This window comes from Typopeltis vanoorti, chromosome 21 (genome assembly GCF_054136105.1).
Source record: "Typopeltis vanoorti isolate ZY-2024b chromosome 21, IOZ_Tvanoo_1.0, whole genome shotgun sequence".
Classification (NCBI taxonomy): domain Eukaryota; kingdom Metazoa; phylum Arthropoda; class Arachnida; order Uropygi; family Thelyphonidae; genus Typopeltis; species Typopeltis vanoorti.
In genome coordinates this window covers 13,455,227-13,479,002 of record NC_143569.1, presented here as the reverse complement: position 1 = coordinate 13,479,002, position 23,776 = coordinate 13,455,227, and the positions used below count along the sequence as shown (strand labels likewise).

At 38.3% G+C, this 23,776-nt stretch overlaps 1 protein-coding gene across 1 annotated transcript in view; it reads left to right on the top strand.

Annotated features, from left to right (window-relative positions):
- LOC150094632 (epidermal retinol dehydrogenase 2-like) overlaps positions 1–23,305 on the top strand; it is a 147,374-nt gene extending 124,069 nt beyond the window's left edge. Inside the window, exon 6 of the mRNA XM_090411611.1 lies at positions 20,231–23,305. Within this exon, the coding sequence (XP_090267737.1) occupies positions 20,231–20,339 (109 nt within the window). The 3' untranslated portion in view covers positions 20,340–23,305. The remainder of the gene's footprint in view (positions 1–20,230) is intronic.
- The last annotated feature ends 471 nt before the right edge of the window (positions 23,306–23,776 follow it).

Here is a 23,776-nt window from a genome sequence, read left to right as displayed (position 1 = left end):
AGCTTGGCTGTTATTTGAACAAGAGGCAGGTCTTCTGCATTTGGCCTACCTTTCATAATCAGATTTAGATTTGATTTTTTTACAGCTGTGGTGTAGCATGAGGTGCAAAGCTGGATTTATGGTTTCTAGCCACTTGGTAAATGCTGTTTTTTTTTAATATATTTATTTATTTTTCCTGGGACAGTGGTCAGGAATTTTGGGTGTAATGGAAATGAAGGCCTTCATTCTGAATTATTTCTCTTAATTGGTCAGGACAGTGGTCAGGAATTTTGGGTGTAATGGAGATGAAGGCCTTCATTCTGAATTATTTGTTTGAATTATTTCTCTTATTTGGTCGGAGCAAGTATTCAGGTCAGTCAGGAAAATGGACTCGAAGTGCAAAAGAAGAAACAGAAGTCACCTTAGAAAGTTTTTTAACTTTGGTATATTATGTATTCAAGATACCAAGTAATTTTATATAAACTTGGTTTTTAATCCTATTTCCCAAGTGAGCAAACAGACAAGTAAGTCAAGTTTGCGCCTGCACACAGTGCAAGTCTAGGCAACTTTGTGGTAAAGGTGGATTAAGATCTGATCACTTTCTTTAGTATTTTTCCCTTAATGTAAAGCACATGAGAGTGGCATTCTATGAGAGTGGCACTACAAGACCTCAGTAAAGGTCGAAACCGGTATGGGTAGTGACCACTGCCCTTAATGCATAGCATCATACATCTCCGCAAGGGGATGTGATTTACATTGAGGGAAAAATACTAAGGAAAGTGATCAGAGCTTAATCCACCTTTACCATGAGTTGCCTAGAGGTGCACTAGCATGAGTTGCCTAGACTTGCACTACGTGCAGGCGCAAACTTGACTTATTTGTCTGTTTGCTCACTTGGGAAATCGGATTAAAAACCAAGTTTATATAAAATTACTTGGTATCTTGAATACATAATATACCCAAGTTGAAAAACTTGGGTATATTAGGCAACTCATGGCGGCCTAGACTTGCACTATGTGCAGGCACAAACTTGACTTATTTGTCTGTTTGCTCACTTGGGAAATAGGATTAAAAACCAAGTTTATATAAGATTACTTGGTATCTTTAATACATAATATACCCAAGTTAAAAAACTTTCTACATCTATCTCTCATCCTGAGATTTTATTTAATAAGGTCAAAGCACCTTGTGGCAACTTGTTTAGGTAAAATTCATAAGCTCTGTATTACTTCAACCTTAGCATTGTCAGGTCTGGCTCCCACTGACAAGACCTCAATAAAGGTCGAAACCGGTATTGGTAGTGCCTTTAATGCATAGCATCATACATCTCTGCAAGGGGATGTACTTTACATTAAAGGAAAAATACCAAGGAAAGTGATCAGCGCTTAATCCACCTTTACCACGAGTTGCTAGAGTGGCACTACTATGAGTTGCCTAGACTTGCACTGCATGCAGGTGCAAACTTGACTTACCTGTCTGTTTGCTCACTTGGGAAATAGGATTAAAAACCAAGTTTATATAAAATTACTTGGTATCTTGAATAAATAGAAGTCACCTTAGTTGATGCCATTGCAGTGCCATGGCAAGGTGAAGGATATTTCTGTGTGTTAGAGAGTCCTTATAAGGACTGCAAGAGAGTCCACGTGGTGAGAACTGTTGCAGCAGAGCTCAATCATATACACTGCACTTTCTGATCTAATAGGTACAGTTCTCACAGTATCAAAAAACAAGCAAACAAAAAAACAAAATCCTTCCCACAATCCACAGTCTTCTCTTGATAAAGATTTTAGTAATGCTATCACCATCCCCTGTATCTGAGACACATCATAAAAAATAGCAGGACAACTTTGCACAATTTTCAAGCTCCACTTAAACTATAGTTACCCTTATTTGCTCCACTAAAGACAAATCCCTCCTCTCTCAGCTCCTGGTGACTATAGTTCCTTGTTGTTGCAAGTCTCTCTGATATAGACAGACAGGAAGATCAGCTACCATTCCATATTGAAGAACATAAGAAATACATCTGCAGTCATGACTATGTGTCAACTGGGCCTTGCAGACCATACTTTAGATATGGCTCATAGAATCAATTGGAAAGACCTCATGCTCCACCCCAGTAACTTTAGAAGAGAAAGACTGTTTTAAGAATCTGCTGCTGCTCTTAAAAATTAGCATAATATGTATAAATATGGTTGCATAAAACTTCCCAAAATAAACGGAACAATAATACTTAGAAATCCAAGTTGTTTGTCTACAGAGGGTACCCCACCTAGTTAGGACTCTAGTCTTTTGTCCACAAGTTTCGCTTACTTTAGTATTGCCTTTGTGCTTGCTACAAGTCTTATATTGGACTCTCTGATGATGTCTCTGTAACTGACAAAATATTAGAAGAGCTAATTATTATTTTTAATCCTTTCCCAGTGCTGTTTCTCTCCATTAAACTTCTAACATGAGAAGGGTGTTTCACAGTAAAGAAAGTTTGGATGAGATCATGATCTGAGTTACCAAGAGAAGTAAAAGTTACAGTATATATGGAAGCAGAGATTGCTAAAAAAAAAAAGTCAATTGTGTTATCTGATTGGAGAGCATTATCTTCTGTTTTTGTAAATAGATGGATTGTTACTGATAGGTTATTGAAAAACATTCTTGGCATCCATGTTAGCTTAATCTGTTGAATGTTGAATGCTTTGTTATCTAAATGTCCAGTTTTTAGTTTCCTTTCTATGTAAAGGAGAAATTTGCAAACAAACCGAACAGATTAAACCATTTGTTCAATCTGTTTGTTTGCAAATTTTCAATGCATTCCATCTCCCTCTCGTTGACTAATTTCTATATGGAACATTTAGAAACAAAGCACTCAACATACGAGGTGGTATCAAAAGGTTTCGAGCCTAGGTTTGTACAACGCCAATGGATGGCAGCACAAGGCTGCACGCACAGTCACAGGAAGCACCTACCTTCATAAGTCAGTGTGCCAAAAGACATCGTCCTGTGTACATTGGGAGCTGTGCAACTGATGCTATTCTGACCACCTCCGTTACCACATCTGCGATTTCATCATGGACAGCAAGTTAAAACAAAGAGCAAACGTGAAATTCTGCATGAAACTGGGCAAATCTGCCACAGAAACATTTGAAATGATTTGGCAAGTTTACGCAATGCTGCAATGAGTCGTTTGAGGTGTTTTGAGTGGCACGCGTGCTTCAAGAGCAGAAGAACAACACTGGAAGATGATGGGAGATCAGGAAGACCTTCAATGAGATCATTGTTGAACGGTCTTTTCTGACATTGTTGGTGTGTCATACGGGATAGTAAAGACAATCCTCACATGTGATTTGAACATGCGCCGTGTTGCTGCCAAGTTCGTCCCCAGGCTGCTGACCCAGGAGCACAAGGAACACCCATGTCGAAGTCTGCCAAGAACTCCATCAGCGTCCCATGGATGACCCGTCATTCATGTTGAGGATCATTACCGGTTACGAAACTTGGGTGTACGGGTACGACCCTAAGACGAAGCAACAGTCTTCACAGTGGAAGAGCCCATCATCTCCACGACCGAAAAAGGCGAGGCAGGTCTGCAGCTTGACCAAGTGCATGCTCATAGTCTTTTTTGACATTCGTGGCATTGTGCATTGAGAATTCGTCCTCAGGGGACAGATCGTCAATAGCGAGTTCTACTGCCAGGTTTTAAGACGTCTGAGGGAGGACATTCGGCGAAAGCGACCAGATCTGTAGCGCACAAAAAAAAAACTGGATGCTCCACGATGACAATGCACCCTGTCACCGAGCTCTCCTCACACATGAGTTTCTCACCAGAAACAACATGATCTCACTTCCGCACCCACCCTACTCGCCAGATATGGCTCCTGCAGACTTCGCACACTTCCCAAAGATGAAGATCCTGCTCAAAGGTCACCATTTTGACACCATTGCAGAGATCCAGTGAATCGCAGAAGGTGCTTGACATACTTCGAAAAGAAGACTTCCAGGACAGATTCCAGATGTGGCAAGAATGCTGGGAGCACTGTATTGATATGCAAGGACTATTTTGAAGGTGATAGTGTGTAAACGTAGATAGATAAAGTAATTTCTCGTAAACAGAGCTAGTCTCGAAACTTTTTGATATCACCTCGTAGTTACACTTAAACCTTTAGTCTGGCTTCACTACAAAGACGAGTGTGTTTGCCAATTTGGCCTATGGACCACAACATTAGATTCATTTCTAACTTATCTGAACAGCCAATATCCTTAGATCCACTTCACAGTAAAAGAATAAAATAACTGTCCTTTGTTCGCACACTAGTCACATATATTTCAAACTATTTATTATCTCTTTCTATTTAATCAAGTGGCATTAACGTAGACTTTTCAAAAATGATTCAATGTCGTGAGTGTAATAAGTATGCATGAAGGAGTGTAAGAGATGTGTTTGTGGAGAGAGAAAATGAATGTCAGAAGAGAGAAAGTATGCATTTGTAGGAAGTGCGATATATTATTAGACCATGAGGCAATGAATGCGAAACAGACTGAAAAGATAAAAGATGGTGTAAATGAAATAAATAAACAGAAATGAAACAAAAGCTAGTGAAATTGAGGGAATGAAAGAATGCAAGAAGGTGGTAGCAAAAGTTCATGATAAGGGAGCGGAAGAAAGTATGAATAAGGAAACAGAAGTGAGGTATGGCAGAATGAGAGGTAGTGAGACTGCAGCAGTGACAGAGAGTGAAATTGTTTGTGTGCCACATTTGATTAAACAGTTATTGAAAAATGAAATGAGGAGTATGCAGAGTGATGGTAGATTTTCAGTGAAAACTAATGAAAGTATGCAAGAGAATAGAATGAAAGAAAAGAGAGTAATAAATGAGGTGATGATGAGTGATTCCAGGAAAGCATATATGGATATTTCATAGTTAGAGGATTAGTTAATGAGAGAGTCCATAAGGTCTGCTATCCAGGAGGGAGAATGAGTAGAATAATTCAGGCATTACACATGAAGAAGAAACGAACAAGAGAGTTAGTGGTGACTGTGGCATCAAATGATTTAAGTGGACATAGGAGTATTATTATTATTCAGGCCTCCATGGAGTCAAAAGACCCATCATGAGAGGTCCTTCTAGGAAACACAAAGTCTATCCAACCACTCATTGACCGTTCTCACTCTCACAACTCTATTAGGCAATGCATTCCACTGTTCAACTACCCCTCCTTGCAAAGAAACCACTGTTCAACTACCCTCCATGCAAAGAAACCAATCGTCACTCTCTTGCTCACAGCTTCCTTTTGCAACTTCCAGGGTGGCCCCTTGTCATCGCTCCTTCCTGCTGCTCCACCAAGTGACAGAACTCCCCAGTTTCAACAATCAATATCCTTAGATATCGGCTTTTGGAGACTGGGGAGTAACCACCTCTCAACAGTTTAAGTCTCAATCATATCACCTCTCCTTCTTCTAACTACCAAACTCTGCAGTCCACATTCCCTCAGCTGATCCTCATCACTAACATTGTATAGACCTGAAACTATCTTTGTTATCCACCTCTACCCTTTCCACAGTTAATTTATCTCCTTCAAATCCTGGGGGCCAAATTTCAGAAAAATAGTCTAAGTATGGTCTGATCAGGGTCTTACACAATGGAACGATAACTCTTATCTCTACAGGTCGGTGTCCTTCTCAGTATTGCAGCAATTCTCTGGGTTACCTTCACCACCTTTGCAATATGTTCCCTGAATTTCAGTTTTCTATCAATCATCACACCCAGATCTCTTGTCTCCCCTACTTCTTCCGGTACAGCTCCTCCAATCTAGTATGCAGCCTCCCATCAATGTATCCCAAACTTAAAGACTTTACATTTTGCTGCATTAAACCGACATCCCCATTCATTCACCCATCTATCTAGTTTATTCAAATCCTCTTGCAGGGTTGCCACATCTGCACTGTTACTAATAACCCTTCCCAGCTTCACATCATTTGCAAACAACTGAATATCCTTGTGCAATCCATTGATAATCTCATTGATATAAAGGTTAAGCAATACAGGTCCCAATATACTGAGCCCCGTGGGACACCACTTATAACCTTCTGCCTCCTTGATACTACCCCACCATACAGAACTCACTGATACCTATCAAACAATCAATTATCAATCCACGACATCTAAACCCATGTGCTGCAAGTTCTCTGCATATCATGTGGAACCATGTCAAATGCTTTTGCAAAATCCAAAAGAATGGCAGTATATGCCTTTCCTCATCAACTGCTCTTGTCTCTTTATTATAAAATGCAACATATTACTCAAGCAAGAGTGCCCCTTAACAAATCCAATTTGACTCTCACAGGTAACATTATTCTCATCTTCCCAACACTGTATATGGTCCCTCACTAATTTCCTGAAGATTTTAATGACTACTGATGAAACACAAGCTGGCCCATACCAGGGGCGAATGCTGGTCTTGAAATTCACACTTGCTCTTGTTATCATTCAGGGAGTGAGAGGCATGATTGAATTCTGATTAGCGAAATAATGATTTATTGACCATTTAAAACTATGTATTTAGAAATTTATGTACATTTAATTATACAAATACAACATTTATTTTACAAATGATATTCTATCTTTTTCAATTTAGCTACTTGAATTCAAATTCTACCCTACGGTTCTTTATGAACTGGTCAATAACATTGTTAAAAAGTTGGTTGTAACTTAATTTTCCCAAGCAACACACACACTTGTAAAGGCTGGCTGAAGCTTACTGGCGAGAGCTACTTTCACTGCGTATGGCCTGTGTATAAGATGATGTCAAGGGAGCGGAAATGGCTATGCACGCACATGAAATCACAGTGCTGTAGCAAGGACCTGGAAGCTCCGACAGCTGAGCAAGTCAAGGTAGCTTTGACTAGACGAGCAAGCATCGGCCTTCGATAGACAATGCAAAGTTCAATGGAATTAGTAAAAGTAGAAAAATTAGAAAAAAAAGCCTGAATGGAATGCTTATAAATGCATGAATTTATTAAGAAATAAATATTACTTCTTTCTCAAGTAATGAGCTTGTGCAGCAAGCATAGCAAGCATGGAGAATTCACCACTGGCTTAGACACATCCAGTCTGTTACTGCCCTTATTCAATGGCACTGTCTTACCTTCCTTCCATTCCTTGGGTGCCCTTACAGTAGCCAGACTTTCATTGAAAAGCAAGGTCAACGGAGCTGTCAGTTCTTTAGCACTTTTTCTCAAACCCGTGGTGAAATACCATCTAATCCCACAGCTTTATTGACATCCAGAGTACTCAGTATTTGGAACACACCCTCCTCTTGCACTTGTAAACCTCGAACCTGTCCTATCCCTCTAGTATTAGAACTTACTTCTCCAGAATGAAATACTGAGTACTCTGTATTTCATCCTGGAGAAGATGAAAGACTGCAGAGGACACAGTGTTTATTGAAAAACTCCACTATGTCCTCTGCATCAGTCACTCTATTCTCATTTTTATCCCACAATGTCATTCTTCTACTATCATTTCTCCTCCTCCTGGCCACATAGCTAAAAAATTTTTTAGGATTATCTTTGGATCTTAGTGCCAATCTCTTCTCATAATCCAGTTTCACCTTACCATACTAGTCACTCTCCTGGCCTGTATCTTATATTCTTCATGCATCTCGCCCGTCTCCTTATATCTTTTCCATAGCCTCTTTTTCACATGCAGTTCCTGTTTAACATTGTTTGTCATCCACTTTACACCAAATTGTGTCCTACTCTTCACTCATAGAATACTATTTCTGCTAACAAATATTCCTTTACAATTTCCCAAGCACTAATGATATCCTGGCCTTCCAATTCTGTCCTCCATGGAATTCCCCCAAGTTGATATCTAAGACTATTATAATCACCTGCCTTATAATTCCACACACGACCATTGTCTTTGATACTCCTTCATGACTGTTCATCTTCCAAGTCAAAATCACATGGTCACTCTCTCCAACAGGGGGGGGAGGGGAATGTCATCTCCTCATCAGTTATTATCAGCTCTTCTGATGCTACAAAATCCAAAACTCTTGGACCTCTTATTCCCTCTATTACATGTTGCCTAAAACATCTATCTCTCAACAATTCGAGAAATTTCATTCCCTTATTAATACATGCATTTTCCTGTTCCCAACTTATACTGCTATAGTTAAAATCTCCCATGGCAATCATTCTTCTTGCACTTGCCAAGCTCAGCTGTCTAAACATCTCCTGCTCCTCATCCTCTGTGCTCCTTGGCTTGTAGCAACATCCCACTAAATATCCTGTCTTGCCCACCTCTACCTCACACCATATGCTTTGAAAACCATTAGTGTCACTGCCTTTCACAGCCCCCACTCTTAGAGGACATAAGTGATCACTAATCGTAAGCAGTACTCCACCACCTCATTTTCCCTTTCTATCCTGCCGAAAAATGCTGTACCTGCTACTTCTATTCCTGTTATTATATCATCTTCTGTCAACCATGTCTCAGAAATCCCAATAGTCTTTGGCAAAGCTGATGCTATCAGCACCACCAATTCCTCTCCTTTATTCCAGATACTCCTGGCATTAGTATAAAGCATAAAAATGTCACTGCTTCTATACCTATCACTATCCCCTCCAGACTCCACTGCACTCAGTGTTACCTGATGTCGTCCCTCTTCCTCCAAGCAGCAATTCCCACAAAAGGCAACCCCTGCTACCATGCACCCTGGGAATTCTAGTTTCCCTGCTTTGACGCACCGACTCATTCATAAAACAACAATCTCTCCAGATGCCTACATCTTTCCTCATTCAAATGCAAGCAGTCTCTTACATTCAATTCCTTTCTGTCCTCAAATGCCCTCCAAGAATCCACATATTCCAATTCTCTCTTCTGACACATTCTAGCTATTATGCTATTCATTATTACTGCCCTTCTGCTCAGCTCATCATTATCATACCTGGGTCACACATACACTATCTTTCTTCTCTGTGTTTTCTTTTGTACAACCTCAAGCATGAATCTCGGATCTCTCACCACCCGATTTACAATCCCTCGAGTCATTTGTGCCCACCATTACAATCATCTCATCCACCCTTTCACCCTGCTTAATTGCCATAGCCACACTTTCTATTGTTCCTCCAGGCAAACATTCCTCTGGCATCCTATCTTGCACACACCGTGGATCATTAAGACTCCATACATCATGCCTTTTACCACTCTGTTCCTTGATTGCTCACCTGCATCTCTCTCTCTCTCTCTAACCCTTTCTCTCTGTGTTCCCTACTTTCCTGCTGTCCTGGCATAACTCTATCCCTGGTTCCAGAACTCCCTTGCATTCTTCTCATTCCCTCTCTCTGACTGTTTCCATTCGCTCCTCTCTATCATTCCCATAACTCTCTCTCTCATTCCCTCTTGTCTACTGTTTCTATTCTCTCCTCTTCTATCATTCCCATAACTCTCTCTCATTCCCTGGCTTCTACTCTTTCTATTCTCTCCTCTTCTATCATTCCCATAACTCTCTCTCACTTCTACTCTGATTTGCCTAATCTCATCTTTCATACTTCTCATCTCATTCCTGAGCCATTCCACCTCCTCTTTGAACTCATCTCTCTCTCTCTCTCTCTCTCTTTGCAAGTTATCCACTCTTGCTCACCATTCATCCTCCCAATCAAAACAATCTTTGAAAACTTCACAATCATTGAAGCCTTTCACACTCTCCACTATTATTTTTTCATTCATATTCTGCTCATAATTCTCACCCTCTATCACACTACTCATCTCTCTAGGTTGAGATTTTCCTGCCCCAAATGCAGCGAGGTCATTACTGTAATATCTAACTCGCTAAGTTCCTCCCATTGCCTACATTTTATGCATATATGCATTCCTCCTTCTCTCTCACCCACCACATATCCAACTGCTGGGATGCATACATACCACAAGCGCTGCATGCCACAAAATCTTGTACAGTATTATGTTATGCAAAATAGAGTCCTTGCATGAGGGAGGACTTGGCGACACACCATTTGTAATTGGAGCTGCGGCTGCCGCCATCATTCAAATAGTGCCGAGGAACTACTACAACTAAATGCTAAATACTAAACACTCTACTATACTATGTTATACGCTCTACTGTAAGCTAATTAATTTATAATACTTGCATGATACTATAAGTATAAACTATATTTAACTATACTAAATTACTAAATTCGAAAACTTATCTACTTCTTCTCTTCCACCATAGATGCGGCTGGCTCTGACCTTGCCTTCTCGGTAACCCAAAATATAAACAATATAAACAACAACTAAACTCCAAAAGCAGCACCACTTGTATTACTGAAAAAAAGAATATAGCACAATTTGCTACAGAAGTCACACACCGTTTAAAAACACTTTTTCTAGCACAGCTCAAATCCACTACCATGTTCTTCAGCAGCTCTAGTGCCCTTTCGTGTATGTGATGATGAATATCAAGAGGTTATTGAGAAGAGTGAAAGGTAACATTGAAAGATAGGTTCGTATCTCAAACACATGCCAACACACTCATCATTGTGTTGCTGAGGTATGACAATGATGAGTTGAGATGGAGAGCCAAAATCATAAATGGTATGCTAGTGGAGCTACGTGAGGAGAAGGAAGTACAGTTTGTGGATGTATGGCTTGTGTTTTAGGGAAGAATGGAATTATACAGGCATGAAGGGTTGCATTTAAGTGGCTTTGAAGTGAGTGCACTGGAGAAAGTGTTGCTGGATTGAAACACAGTTTGTGAAGTGTGTAAGAAATGAAGTGTAAAGTCAGGAGAGTGGTATTGGAGAAATGCTTAGTAGTGAAAACAGTAGTAGTATGAGAGATGAAGAGAGAATGAGAATGAAAGAAGAACAGGGAAACTGGAGGGGGTGGACAGGGAGACGTGGCAGAGGGAGAGAGGATGTTGAAAGTGGTAGTGAATGTGTGTATGAAGATGGAGAATATTGTGATATGAGTGGGGAAGTTGAGACTGAGCAGATACATGTGGTAAATGGTGATAAAGGTGATTGGGCAAGTGTGGTGGAGAAATCACAACCAACAAGTGGCTTGGATAGGACTAATTATAGACCTAAAAATGAATTATTGTGTTTGTTTACAAATGCCAGAAGTATCAGAAATAAGAGAGATGAAAATAGTTCACTTATTCAGTTTATTTGCCCCAAAATCATTGAAATAAGTGAAACGTAGATGAACTAAAATGATATTTGCAGGCCAGAAGGGTAATGAGTGTGGTAAGAAAAGCAAAAAAGGATTACGAAAGAACATTGGCCATGTGCAGGCTAAAGAGAATCCTAAACAGTTTTTTTGATATGTTGCAAGTAAAAGAAAAAATGTACATGGCAGAATAATTTTAAAGAATGCTGATGGTAGGGAGGTAACTGAATCAGTTGATATAGTTGAGTTACTGAGTGAGCACTTGGCAAGAATATATCATCCAGTTGGTGACATTGCAGACATGAATGAACCAATAGATTATATGGGAATTGTGGTGAATGAAGTGGAGGTGAGTAGTCTATTGCATAACCTCAATGTCAATACATCTGTGGGATTGGATGGTATACCAGCTCGTGTCGTATGTGAAGCGGCTAAAGAATTGTCAGTACCCTTGACCATTTTGTTTAATTTGAGTCTCGGGTTAAGGTTAGTCCCAAGAGGGTGGAAAGAGGTGGAAAATAGTTCCACTGCATAAAGGAGGTTCCAAGACAGCTGTTCAGCCACCCTCCATGCAAAGAAACACTCCTCACCCTCTTGCTCACAGCTTCTTTTCATAACTTCCAGGGATGGCCGTTATCATCACTCCTTCCCACTATTCAACCAAGCGAAAGAACTCCCTAGTGTCAACCCTGTAACCCTCTCAACAGTTTAAAAGTCTCAATCATATCACCTCTCCTTATTCTAACTACCAAACTCTGCAGTCCACATTCCCTCAGCCGATCCTCATAACTAACATTGTACAGACCTGAAACCATCTTTGTTATTCGCCTCTGTACCCTTTCCACAGTTAATTTATCCTCTTCAAATCCTTGGGACCAAATTTGAGAACAATAGTTTAAGTGTGGTCTGATCAGGGTCTTATACAACGGAATGATAACTCTTTTATCTCTGTAGGCCAGCGTCCTAATCAGTATTGCAGAAATCCTCTGTGTTACCTTCACCACCTTTGCAATATGTTCCCTGAATTTCAGTTTTCTATCAATCATCACCCACAGATCTCTTATCTACTTCCTCCAGTACAGCTCCTCTAATAGAGTATGAAATGTATCATCGAAGTGTCCCAAACCTCAAGTCCTTAGTTTATTCAAATCCTCTTGCAAGGCTACCACATCTGCACTATTACTAATAACCTTTCCCAGCTTTGCATCATCTGCAAACAACTGAATATCCCCCTGAAATCCACTGACAATGTCATGGATATAAAGGTTAAACAATATAGGTTCCAGTACTGAGCCCTGCGGGACCCCACTTATAACCTTCTCCCTCCTTGATACTTCCCCACCATACACAACTCTCTGATGTCTATCGGACAGCCAATCCTGAATCCAGTTGACCAACCTGACATCCAAACCCATGTGCTGCAACTTAAATATCAGCTTATCATGTGGCACACTGTCAAATGCCTTTGCTAAATCCAAGAAAATTGCATTATATGCCTTTCCCTCATCAACTGCTCTTGTAACTTTATTATAAAAGGCTAGCATATTACTGAAACAAGCACACCTCTTAACAAATCCATGTTGACTTGCACAGGTAACATTGCCCTCATCTGCCCAATGCTGTATACGGTCCCTCACTAATTTCTCCAAGATCTTAATGATTACTGATGACACACAAACTGACTTATAATTAGACATTTCCAGTCTGCTGCTGCCCTTATGCAATGGCACTATCTTACCTTCCTTCCATTCCCTGGGCACCTTTTCTGTAGCGAGACTTTCATTGAAAAGTCAGGTCAAAGGACCTGTCAGTTCTTTAGCACATTCTCTCAAAACTCATGGTGAAATACCATCCAGTCCACCAGGTTTACTGACATCCAGAGTACTCAGTATTTGGAACACACTCTCCTCCTGCACCTCTAAAATTCGAACCTGCCCTATTCCTCTAGTAGTATTAAAATTTACTACTCCAGGATGAAATACTCCAATAAAGTGTTCATTGAACAACTCCACTATGTCCTCTGCATCAGTCACTCTATTCCCATTTTTATCCCACAATGTCATTATTCCATAATCATTTCTCCTCCTACTGACCACATAGCTAAAAAATTCCCTAGGGCCAATCTCTTCTCATATTCCAGTTTTGCCTTCGTTACCATACTAGTCACCCTCCTGTCCTGTGTCTTATATTCTTCATGCATCTGCTGTTCACTAGTCTCCTTATATCTTTTTCATAGACTCTTTTTCACATACAGTTCCTGTTTAATATTGTTTGTTATCCACTTTACACCAAATTGTGTCCTCTTCTTCACTTGTGGAATACTATTTCTGCTAACAAATATTTCTTCACAATTTCTCCAGCACTAATGATATCCCGGCCTTCCAGTTCCTCCCTCCATGTAACTTCCCCAAGTTGATATCTAAGACTATTATAATCATCTGCCTTATAATTCCATATACGTTCCTATCTCTTTGATACTCCTGCATATAGTTAAGGATGTAAGCGAGTCAATTAGAATGCAAAAGCAGCGGGTGAAAGAATTGATAGTAGTAGCAGGTGCAAATGATTTGAAAGAAGACAAAATGGCTATGAGAGAGGATTTGAAGAAATTGCTTGAGGTAGCAAAAGAGAAGAGTGAGAGCATTAGAATGGTGAGTCTGTTGCCACGGTATGACAGTGAAGAGTGTATAGAAGGAGGGCCATAATTGTTAATGATATTATGAGTGAATTATGCAGGAGGATTGGTGTGGAATATGTGGATGTGTGGAGTGAGTTCAATGGGCAAAAGGATTTATATAAGATGGATGGTTTACATTTGAATGAATTTGGTGTATGGAGACTTGAAAAGGTGTCGAATGTAGTGGAAGTGGATGTGCAGAATCATGGAAACTAGAGTTATTAAGGGAAAGAGGAAGTAGTAGTAGTGCAGACCTTAGGGGGACAGTTGAGTGTATGAATATGTGTAATATACCTGAGTGAGTACAAAAGACAACAAATCACAATGGGATAGTTAGTATAAGGCATCAAAATAGAGATGGGACAAATGCACTTCTGCAATTCATGTATGCTAATGCCAGAAGTATTAGGAACAAGAAGGAAGAATTTTTGGCCTTGGTTGGCACTTCCAGGCCACATGTTATTGGCATTAGTGAAAATGGCTTACAGAAGATGATATAGCTAGTGGAATTGAATGTGAGGGGTATGGTGTGTTCAGGAGTGACAGGGAGAATAAAATGGAGGGAGGAGTGTTATTGATGATAGCTGATGAGCTACAGCCATGGAGAATAAAAGCCATGGAGAATAAAAAAAAAAAAAAAAACCTATGGAGGGAATTTAAGGAGACAGGTGACCTGCAGGCACATGAATGGTATAAAGCGCAGGCCAGAAGGGTAACGAGTGTGGTAAGAAAAGAAAAAACGGATTATGAAAAAACATTAGCTATGCAGGCTAAAGGGAATCCCGAACAGTTTTTTTGATATGTTGCAAGTAAAAGGAAAAATGTATATGGCAGAATGATTTTAAAGAATGCTGATGGTAGGGAGGTAACCGAATCAGTTGATATAGTGGAATTACTGAGCGAGCACTTTGCAAGAGTATATCATCCAGGTGGTGACATTGCAAGAATGAATGAACCAATAGCTTATACAGGAATTGTGGTGAATGAAAAGGAGATAAATAGTCTGTGAGGAAGGAATTCGATTTGTTTAATTTGAGTCTCGGGTCTGGGTTAGTCCCGAGAGGGTGGAAAAAGGGGAAAATAGTTCCACTGCATAAAGGAGGTTCCAAGACTGCTGTTGTAAATTACCGACCGATTAACATATCAGGAATCGTTGTCAAGGTCTTGGAGAAATTAGTCAAGAGAAAAATATAGGATTGGATTGATGAAAATGGGATACTGTATGGGGGACAGTATAGTTTTGTGAAGGGTAGATCATGCCTCAGTAACTTGCTCACATTTTATAACACAGTGACGGCTGAACTGGATAAGGGTAATGGGTTTACAGTGATTCTACTGGACCTTGCTAAGGCCTTTGACAGGATACCACATGGAACTCTAATCAGTAAACTGGAGCAGATGGGGATAGATATAGGGTTGGTGAGATGGATAGGAGGGTGGTTGAAGGAGAGATACCAGAGAGTGGTTTATTCAGGAGTGGAGTCTAAAAGATGTCTTGTGACTAGTGGAGTGCCGCAGGGTTCTGTTCTTGGACCACTACTTTTCAATTTGTTCATTAATGATATAGGAAAGGATCTGAGAGGAAGTGTTCACTTGTTTGCTGATGATGCAAAGTTGATAGAGCAATTTTGAGTGCACAGGATGTCAAAATTTTTCAAGATGATTTGGATAGTTTGGAGGACTGGGCTAAGGAAAATGGATGTCAATTTAATGTGGCAAATTGTAAGGTTATGCATTTTAGGGTGAAAAGATTAGCAGCAGTATATCACATTGGTGGAACTGTACTCCAGGAGATTGATAAGGCCAGGGATTTGGGAGTGTTGGTGGATAGGGAGTTGAAGTTTAGGGGGCACATCGCAAAAGTGGCTAAATCATCTCATCAAATCACTTGGTTGCTGAAAAATACTTTAACGAGCAGAGAAAAACAAGTTATTATTCCTCTGTCTCGAGCTTTGATAAGACCCCCATCTAGACTACTGTGCCCAGATATGGGTGCCAGGGTTTCTTCTTGATGGGGAGGAGGTGGAGAGGATCCAGAGACGAGTGACCAAGATGATAGCAGGTCTATGGAATGAACCGTATTCATTCCATAAAGACATTTGTTCCTCAAGAATTCTAGAAATTCCATTCCCTTATTGCTGCATGCATCTTCCTCTCCCCAATTTATACTGCTGTAGTTAAAATTTCCCTTAACAATCGTTCTTCTTGCACTTGCCAAGCTGAACTGTGTGAACATCTCCTGGTCCCTTCCCTCTGTGCTCCTTGGTTTGTAGCAACACCCCACTAGACATCCTGTCTAACTCACCTCTACCTCACACCATATGCTTTCTTTCAAAATCATTAGTGTCACTGCCTTCCAAAACCCCCACTTTTAGAGGACATAAGTCGTCACTTATCATAAGCAGTACTCCACCACCATGCTTTCTCTTCCTATCCTGCCAAAAAATGCTGTACCCTGCTACTTCTATTCTTGTTATTGTATCCTCTTCTTTCAACCATGTCTCAGTGATCTCAATAATCTTTGGCAAGGCTGATGCTATCAGCATCACCAATTCCTCTCCTTTATTCCAGATACTCCTGGCATTAGGATAAAGCATAAAAATGCCACGATTTCTGTACCTAGCATTATCCCTTATAGACTCCACTGGGCTCAGCATTACCTGATGTTAACCCCCTTCTCCCAAGTACTCATTCCCACAAGAGGGCAACTCTGCTACCATCCACCCTGGGTATTCTAGTTTCCCCTGCGTTGGCACACTGACTCTTTCAGAAAACAGCAATCTCTCCAGATGCCTAAATCTTTCCTCATTCAAATGCAAGCAGTCTCTCACATTCAATTTCTTTCTGTCCTCAAATGTCCTCCAAGAATCCACATATTCCAATTCTCTCTTCTGACACATTCTATCTATTATGCTACAATATTACTGCTGTTCTGCTCATCTCGTCACTATCATACCTAGGCAACACACACACTATCTTTCCTCTCTGCATTTTCTTTTGTACAACCTGAAACAAGAATCTCATATCTCTCGCCACCCAATTTACACTGCCTCTCAAGTCATTCGTTCCTACTATCACAATCATCTCATCCACCCTTTCATCCCTCTTAATTGCCATAGTGACTCTTTCTCTTATTCCTCCAGGCAAACACTCCTCACGCATCCTCTCGCACCTGCATCCCTCACTCTCTCTTCTCTAACACTTTCTCTCTGTGTTCCCCTACTTACCTGCCTTCCTGTCATCATTCTATCCCTGGTTCCAGCACTCCCTCACATTCTTCTCATTCCCTCTCTCCTACTGTTTCCATTCTCTCCCATCATTCCCATGACTCTCTCTCTCTCTTCCACTGATCCTATTCTCCCCTCTTCTGTCATTCTCATAACTCTCTCTCATTCCCTCTCTTCTGCTGTTCCTATTCTCTCCTATTTTATTATTCCCATAACTCTCTCTCATTCCCTCTCTTCTACTGTTTCTATTCTCTTCTATTATTCCCATAACTCTCTCTTCTACTGTTCCTATTCTCTCCTCTTCTATCATTCCCATAACTCTCTCACTCCTACTCTGATTCACCTTGCATTCATCTCTTCCATTTGCCTAATCTCATCTTTCACACTTCTTGTCTCATTACCGAGGCATTCCAGCTGCTCTTTCAGCTCATCTATCTCTCTCTCTCTCTCTGCAAGTCAGCTACTAAATATCTGTTTGTTTGCCATTCATCCTCCCAATTGAGACCATCTCCGAAAACTTCACAATCACTCCTGCCTCTCTGACTCAATGAGTTGAGTTATAGTCATCTCTAACTCACCAAGTTCCTCCCATTGCCTGCATTTTGCCCATATACATATTTTCCCTTCTCTCACCTCCCACATATACAACTGCTAGGACACATACATTCCACAAGTCCCGCATGCCACAAAATCCCTTATTATGTCACGCAAAATGGAGTCAGGATAACATAAGTTTTCATTATTTAGATATTTAGTATACTTAAATATGTTTTATACTTATAGTTAACTTTTACTTTATAGTTATACCTATAGTTATACTCACTTATACTTATTTAGAGTTTAGTTGTAATAGTTCCTTGACACTATTTGAATAATGGCAGCAGCGGCAGCTCCAATTGCAAATGGCATATCACTAAGTCCTCCCCATTTACAATTGGAGCTGCTGCTGCTGCCATTATTCAAAATAGTGTCAAGGAACTATTACAACTAAACTCTAAATAAGTATGAGTGAGCATAATTATAGTTATCTAAATAACTATAAGTGAGTTATACCTATAACTCACTTATAGTTTACCCATAAGTGAGTTATAGGTATAACTATATAAGTTAACTATAAGTATAAAACATATTTAAGTATACTAAATATCTAATTAATGAAAACTTGTGTTATCTTCTTCTTTTCCACCGCTATGCATCTGATTCCGATCCCGCCTTCTCGGTAACCAAAAATACACAATATAGAGACAACAACCAACTCCAAAAACAACCACTGAAGGACACTTGTATTACAGAATAACAATGTAGCGCAAATCTTGACAGAAGTCACACTATTCACTGATTAAAAAGCGCTTTTTTCAGCACAGCTCAAATCCACTGCCACATTCTTCAGTGACACCATACTGATTTCTGCTATATATTTCATTTGATCAGTCCCACGTTCGAGATTTGGTTGTGAAATTTTCTTTCCTTTCATAATTCATTTTTTATTAGGAAAGTAATCTTAAACTATGTTTATTTGCTATAATTGGGTTCATTTCGGCAAAATAATGTAATAATTCCTTCTTGGCTTCATGAAGTTTAATGAAACTTAGGATTACTATTAAAATTAATCATTTCAGTTAGACCATTTAATGGTCTGATAATAAAATTAGGCAAAATACAACAATCTACAGGTACACACAACTCCAGGTTCAGTAATTGTGGTAATTAATGATTTTACTATCCAAGAATGCTATTATAAAACACACTTTTCTTTTAAATGATTATTACTTATATATATATATATATATATGTTACAGTTAAAGTGATAAATCCAGTTATTATTAATAATTACTGGTTAAAGTGAATAATTCCTAGATGAGTCTGGTAAATGTAATAAAAACATGTTTATAGGTTTTATATATAGATTTTCATTCTCAATAGAAATTATAACAGCTTACGTTTGGTTAGGATAGGTTAGTTTATAATGAAAAAAGTAAGGAAAGTACTTCTGCACTCAATGAAATCAGAAATCAGACATCATTATGTCTGGTCTAACCTAACCTAACCTTTATCGGTTGGAAATCATTATAATTAACCAATAAAAGTGAGGTTAGTTTATAATGAAAAAGTAAGGAAAGTACTTCTTTTGCACTCAATGAAATCAGAAATCATTATAAACTAACCTAACCTAAACTAACTTGGATGTTACATGTCGAAAACCAGAGTGTAGTCGTTGTTTGTCGTGGGCAGATTAATGGTGATGAAAGATGAACATTGTTGTGGGCCAATAAATGGGGATAACAAATAAAAATTGTTGTGGGCAGATGAATGGGGATAATAGATAAATCAGAGAGGAACTGATCAATGCTATTTCCATTGATGAGGAACACAGCAATGACGTTTATCTATTATCCCCATTCATCTACCCACAACAACTTTTATTTTTAATCCCCATTTATCTGCTCGCAATCATTAAGCTCGGCACACAACGTTTACCTTTCATCCCCATTAATCTGCCGACGACAAACTATGACTACACTCTGGTTCTACATGCGACATCCCAGTTAGGTTAGGTTAGTTTATAATGATTTCAGATTTCATTGAATGCAAAAGAAGTACTTTCCTTACTTTTTTCATTATAAACTAACCTAACCAATAAAGGTTAGGTTGGTTTAGGTTAGGTTATAATGATTTACAACCGATAAAGTTTAGGTTAGGTTAGTTTATAATAATTTCCAACCGATAAAGGTTAGGTTAGTTTATAATGATTTCTGATTTCATTGAGTGCAAAAGAAGTACTTTCCTTACTTTTTTCATTATAAACTAACCTAACCTAAACTAAGCTGTTATAATTTCTATTGAGAATGAAAACCTATATATAAAACCTATAAACATATTTTTATTACATGTACCAGACTCTTCTAGGAATTATTCACTTTAACCGGTAATTAATAATAATAACCGGATTTATCACTTTAACCGTAACACACACACACACACACACACACACATATATATCTTTCATTATTCCTAATTTCACATCTCATTCATTTAATGTAGATTTTTTTATTCTGCTCTGTATAGATATTCACTTTAAGTTATGAAGCAAGTCATTGACTTCATGCACTCTATTTTGATACAGAGAACAAAACTACCACATAATCAGAATTCAAATGAATATAGTATGTTTTCTCTTTGAATAGCATATTTCCGAAGAAGATAACCCAGATGTTTCAAGATTTTTTGAAGTATAGTAATGCTCCAAACCCACCTAGCCACCTGAATGAGTTACAAGAAAATTGTACCCAATGAAAGTAGAAGGATGAGATGGCTTTGTCTTTGGCTAATATGCTTACAAATTTAATACACTATGTAAAAATTATGAAGCCTACTACCATGGCAGAATAATAACTTTAAACAGAAAATAACTATTAGACATTTTTTACTTTAATATTAAGATCATGAATACACATATATACATGCAAGGACATAAAGTGCTTTGTGATTCACTATGTAGTTTATGTCCCTGTGTGTGTGTGTGTACAACTTATCAATGAAACATTGGTTATTGGCCTATAGTTATATACTTGTTAATTTCTATGTCTAATATCTGATTATTTTGTTATATAGGGTAAGTTGCAGATGCATCAAATTTGGTATACATCTACAGTAGCAAAGAAATTAATCCAAACACATATTTTAAAGAAAAAATTTTAATTTTGCAATAAAATAAGTACAAAATTAAACTCAAACTTTATCTAATAATTTATGTGTGCTCCTCTGTTCCTAATAAGTTCATTAATTCACTTAGACATGAATTCTACCAACATAGAACACATTTTTCTTATTTCTGCATCTCGAAACCACACTTTTATAATGGATTGTATTAAGTTATCCTTTGTAACACAATTTAATTTTCTAAGTCTCCTTTTCACTATGGCTCACATAGTGAAAAGGAGACTTTTCACTATGTGAAAAGTCTATGTGAAATTTTCTATTGGGATAATTTCTATTGGATGTTGTGATTTTTGAGGAACTCCTTCACTTTTTTTTTTTTTTTTTTGAAGTGTGGCATGGAGTGTGATCCTATTGAAAGACAAATTCTTTGTCTTTCTGGATCTGTGAGACCACTTTTTTCTCCAATATTTCTATATATATATTGGTCACTTTTCATCATACTGTCAACAGGCACAAGTGATCCTGGACCATCATGTGTGAAATAACCCCAGAACATCTTTTTAGCTGGATGTTTAGGAACTTGTTGGTTGGTGGGAGAAGTCTTCTCAGCTACTAATCAAACATAGGGTATTTGCTCTCCTCAGATAAAGAAATGGCTCTCATCTCAGAATATGACCTACATCACTTCTCAATCAAATTTTTGTACACTTTTGTCCAGTGGGACATCTCTTCCTGCATAGCTTTCATCAACAGTTGTTTCTTTTTAGGTCTGTGGGCAGTCCTCCCTGCTTCGATGACTGTCATGTTAGAAACATTAATCCCACTCACTGCCAAGTCTCTATTTAAGTCTGCAGCAGACAATCTTGGATTCATTTTGTTTTTCTTAACTAGTAAACGATCTTGAGTAAATGTAGTTTTCCTTTTTAGCCCACATTTTACTTTTCTCTCAAGAGAAAAGGTACCTGTCTTCCTAGACCTCTTTAAAATCATATTAACAGTACCCAAACTAACACCACACTTATCAGCAATTTGTTTTTGAATCATGGACTTGTGCTGAGAAAGAGTACATATTTTTGAACACTTTCTTGAAGATGTATCCATTTTATAGCTACACAAAATGAATAAAACACTACGAATGTCGACTTGTTTAAACTGTTAAAAACACATCCTATTAATAAACATAGTAGAGGCAGTTAAAACATGCAGTACTCAACCAAAATGATGAACTAAAACCAAAATCGAAAATAGTAAACCAAAATGAAAATGATTGTGAACTAAAACAGAAACCAAACCAAAACCTGACAAAAATTCAGCTTGTTCGGATTAATTTTTTCACTGCTGTAGATGTACACACAGAGAGGGGGGGAGGAGAATTCTATGTGGGTCTCAGCAAACTTTTTAATTTAGTGTAAGCCTAAACCACCTACATTCAAACACTACATTTTATACTACATTTATTGCTATTGTTTGTCACATAAATGAACCACGCACTAAATTGAAAAGTTCACTCTGCTTTTAAAATGATCTTCTTCTGCCCCTTCCCCTGCCCACCAAGGCTCACCAAATATGATGAACTTATAATTTACTCCACATAGAGGAAAGAGGATGCACAATCCCAATACAAAACACAAACAGCACATCACATTTCTTAATTATGGAAAATCAGGCCTTTCTAATTGGGCTCTTGACACATGCTGCAGAACTGATTAGAAATGCATCCATTCCTTATTTTTTTTATTATTATGTGACACTCCCAGGGAGACCAACGACTCATCGAGGGAGATTGTGCCAACAGCATCAAACGATTGATCCTTCCAACTACTAACTGTGCTCAAACTTGCTTAACTTTTTGCTGGGCCATTAGTAGCAGAAGCTCTACCAATCGACCAACCTATGCTTGCATTGCACCAAAACATGGTATGAATAAAAATTCAGAGAGGACTGAAATTCTATCTACCCCAATCTCAGCAAGAATGAAGACTTAAGTGTCTCAATGATATGGATGGCTCATCTGTAACTCACATAATAGCTGGTGACAAGAGTAATAAAAGAACAGCATTGTAGAGCAACAATTTCCAAAAAGCCTAGTGCAAAATAACAGAATACTGAATATAGAAATCAGCAAGAATAGAGGTAGATCAATAACCTGTCTTCTTTAGATTCAATAACAAGACCAAAAAATTAAGTCTCATCCCATAGCTGTCAATATAGTTCTGCTCATATACAAGTTGTATTTATTTTAATGTTTCTCATCAGAAGTCTGACTAGGGTCAATGGTTGACCAAAGTTGGGATAATGACTGTAGCGAATCATTATGTATCTTGTGTCCATGTGTGTGTGTGTGTGTGTTCCTGATGATGACGACTTTAATATAGAGGTCAGAATGTCCAGTTATTTTATTTTGAAGTTATTATGCCATAGTAGTTGTCCATAATTTTCAAATAGTGAATACTTATGACTATGTAACAATGAAGGGAAAAAAAAGTACTACATTTACCAATAAACGATTTCTAGAATATTCAGATATTACAATTAAATTATCAGTATATATTTGCATTTTGTAATGCTTAAAAAAGTTAAAAACATTGAATTTTTTTGTGTATTATGTTTATTATTATTATTATTATTACACCCTCCATGCAGTCAACAGACTCATCGTTGGAGGTTCATTCAACTGACTACATATTTATCATATAGAATCTTAAAATCCTTAACACTCCTTGTATATTATTATTATGTTTTACAGTCGAATTAGCAATTTAAGAATGGACTTCAGCAATGATGCCATACAACTTTCAAGATTTTTAAGTAATTGATAATGGACTTATTAGATGAGTTGCTGAATAGACTTCAAAAAACAGCCCTGTTTTTTTTTCTTAATAAACTTCATTAAATTTTATTTAAGTTAAGAGATATTACATCCCATATTGTTTCATAGCCGAATAAGAAACTCAAAGAGTTTCATCCTGAATATAGAAACTATATAAAGTTCGGTGATTCCAAGCGTAAGCAAATACCTGGGTAGTGCAACACAGAGGCAACTCATAGTAAGGGTGGGGCAGGCTCCAATC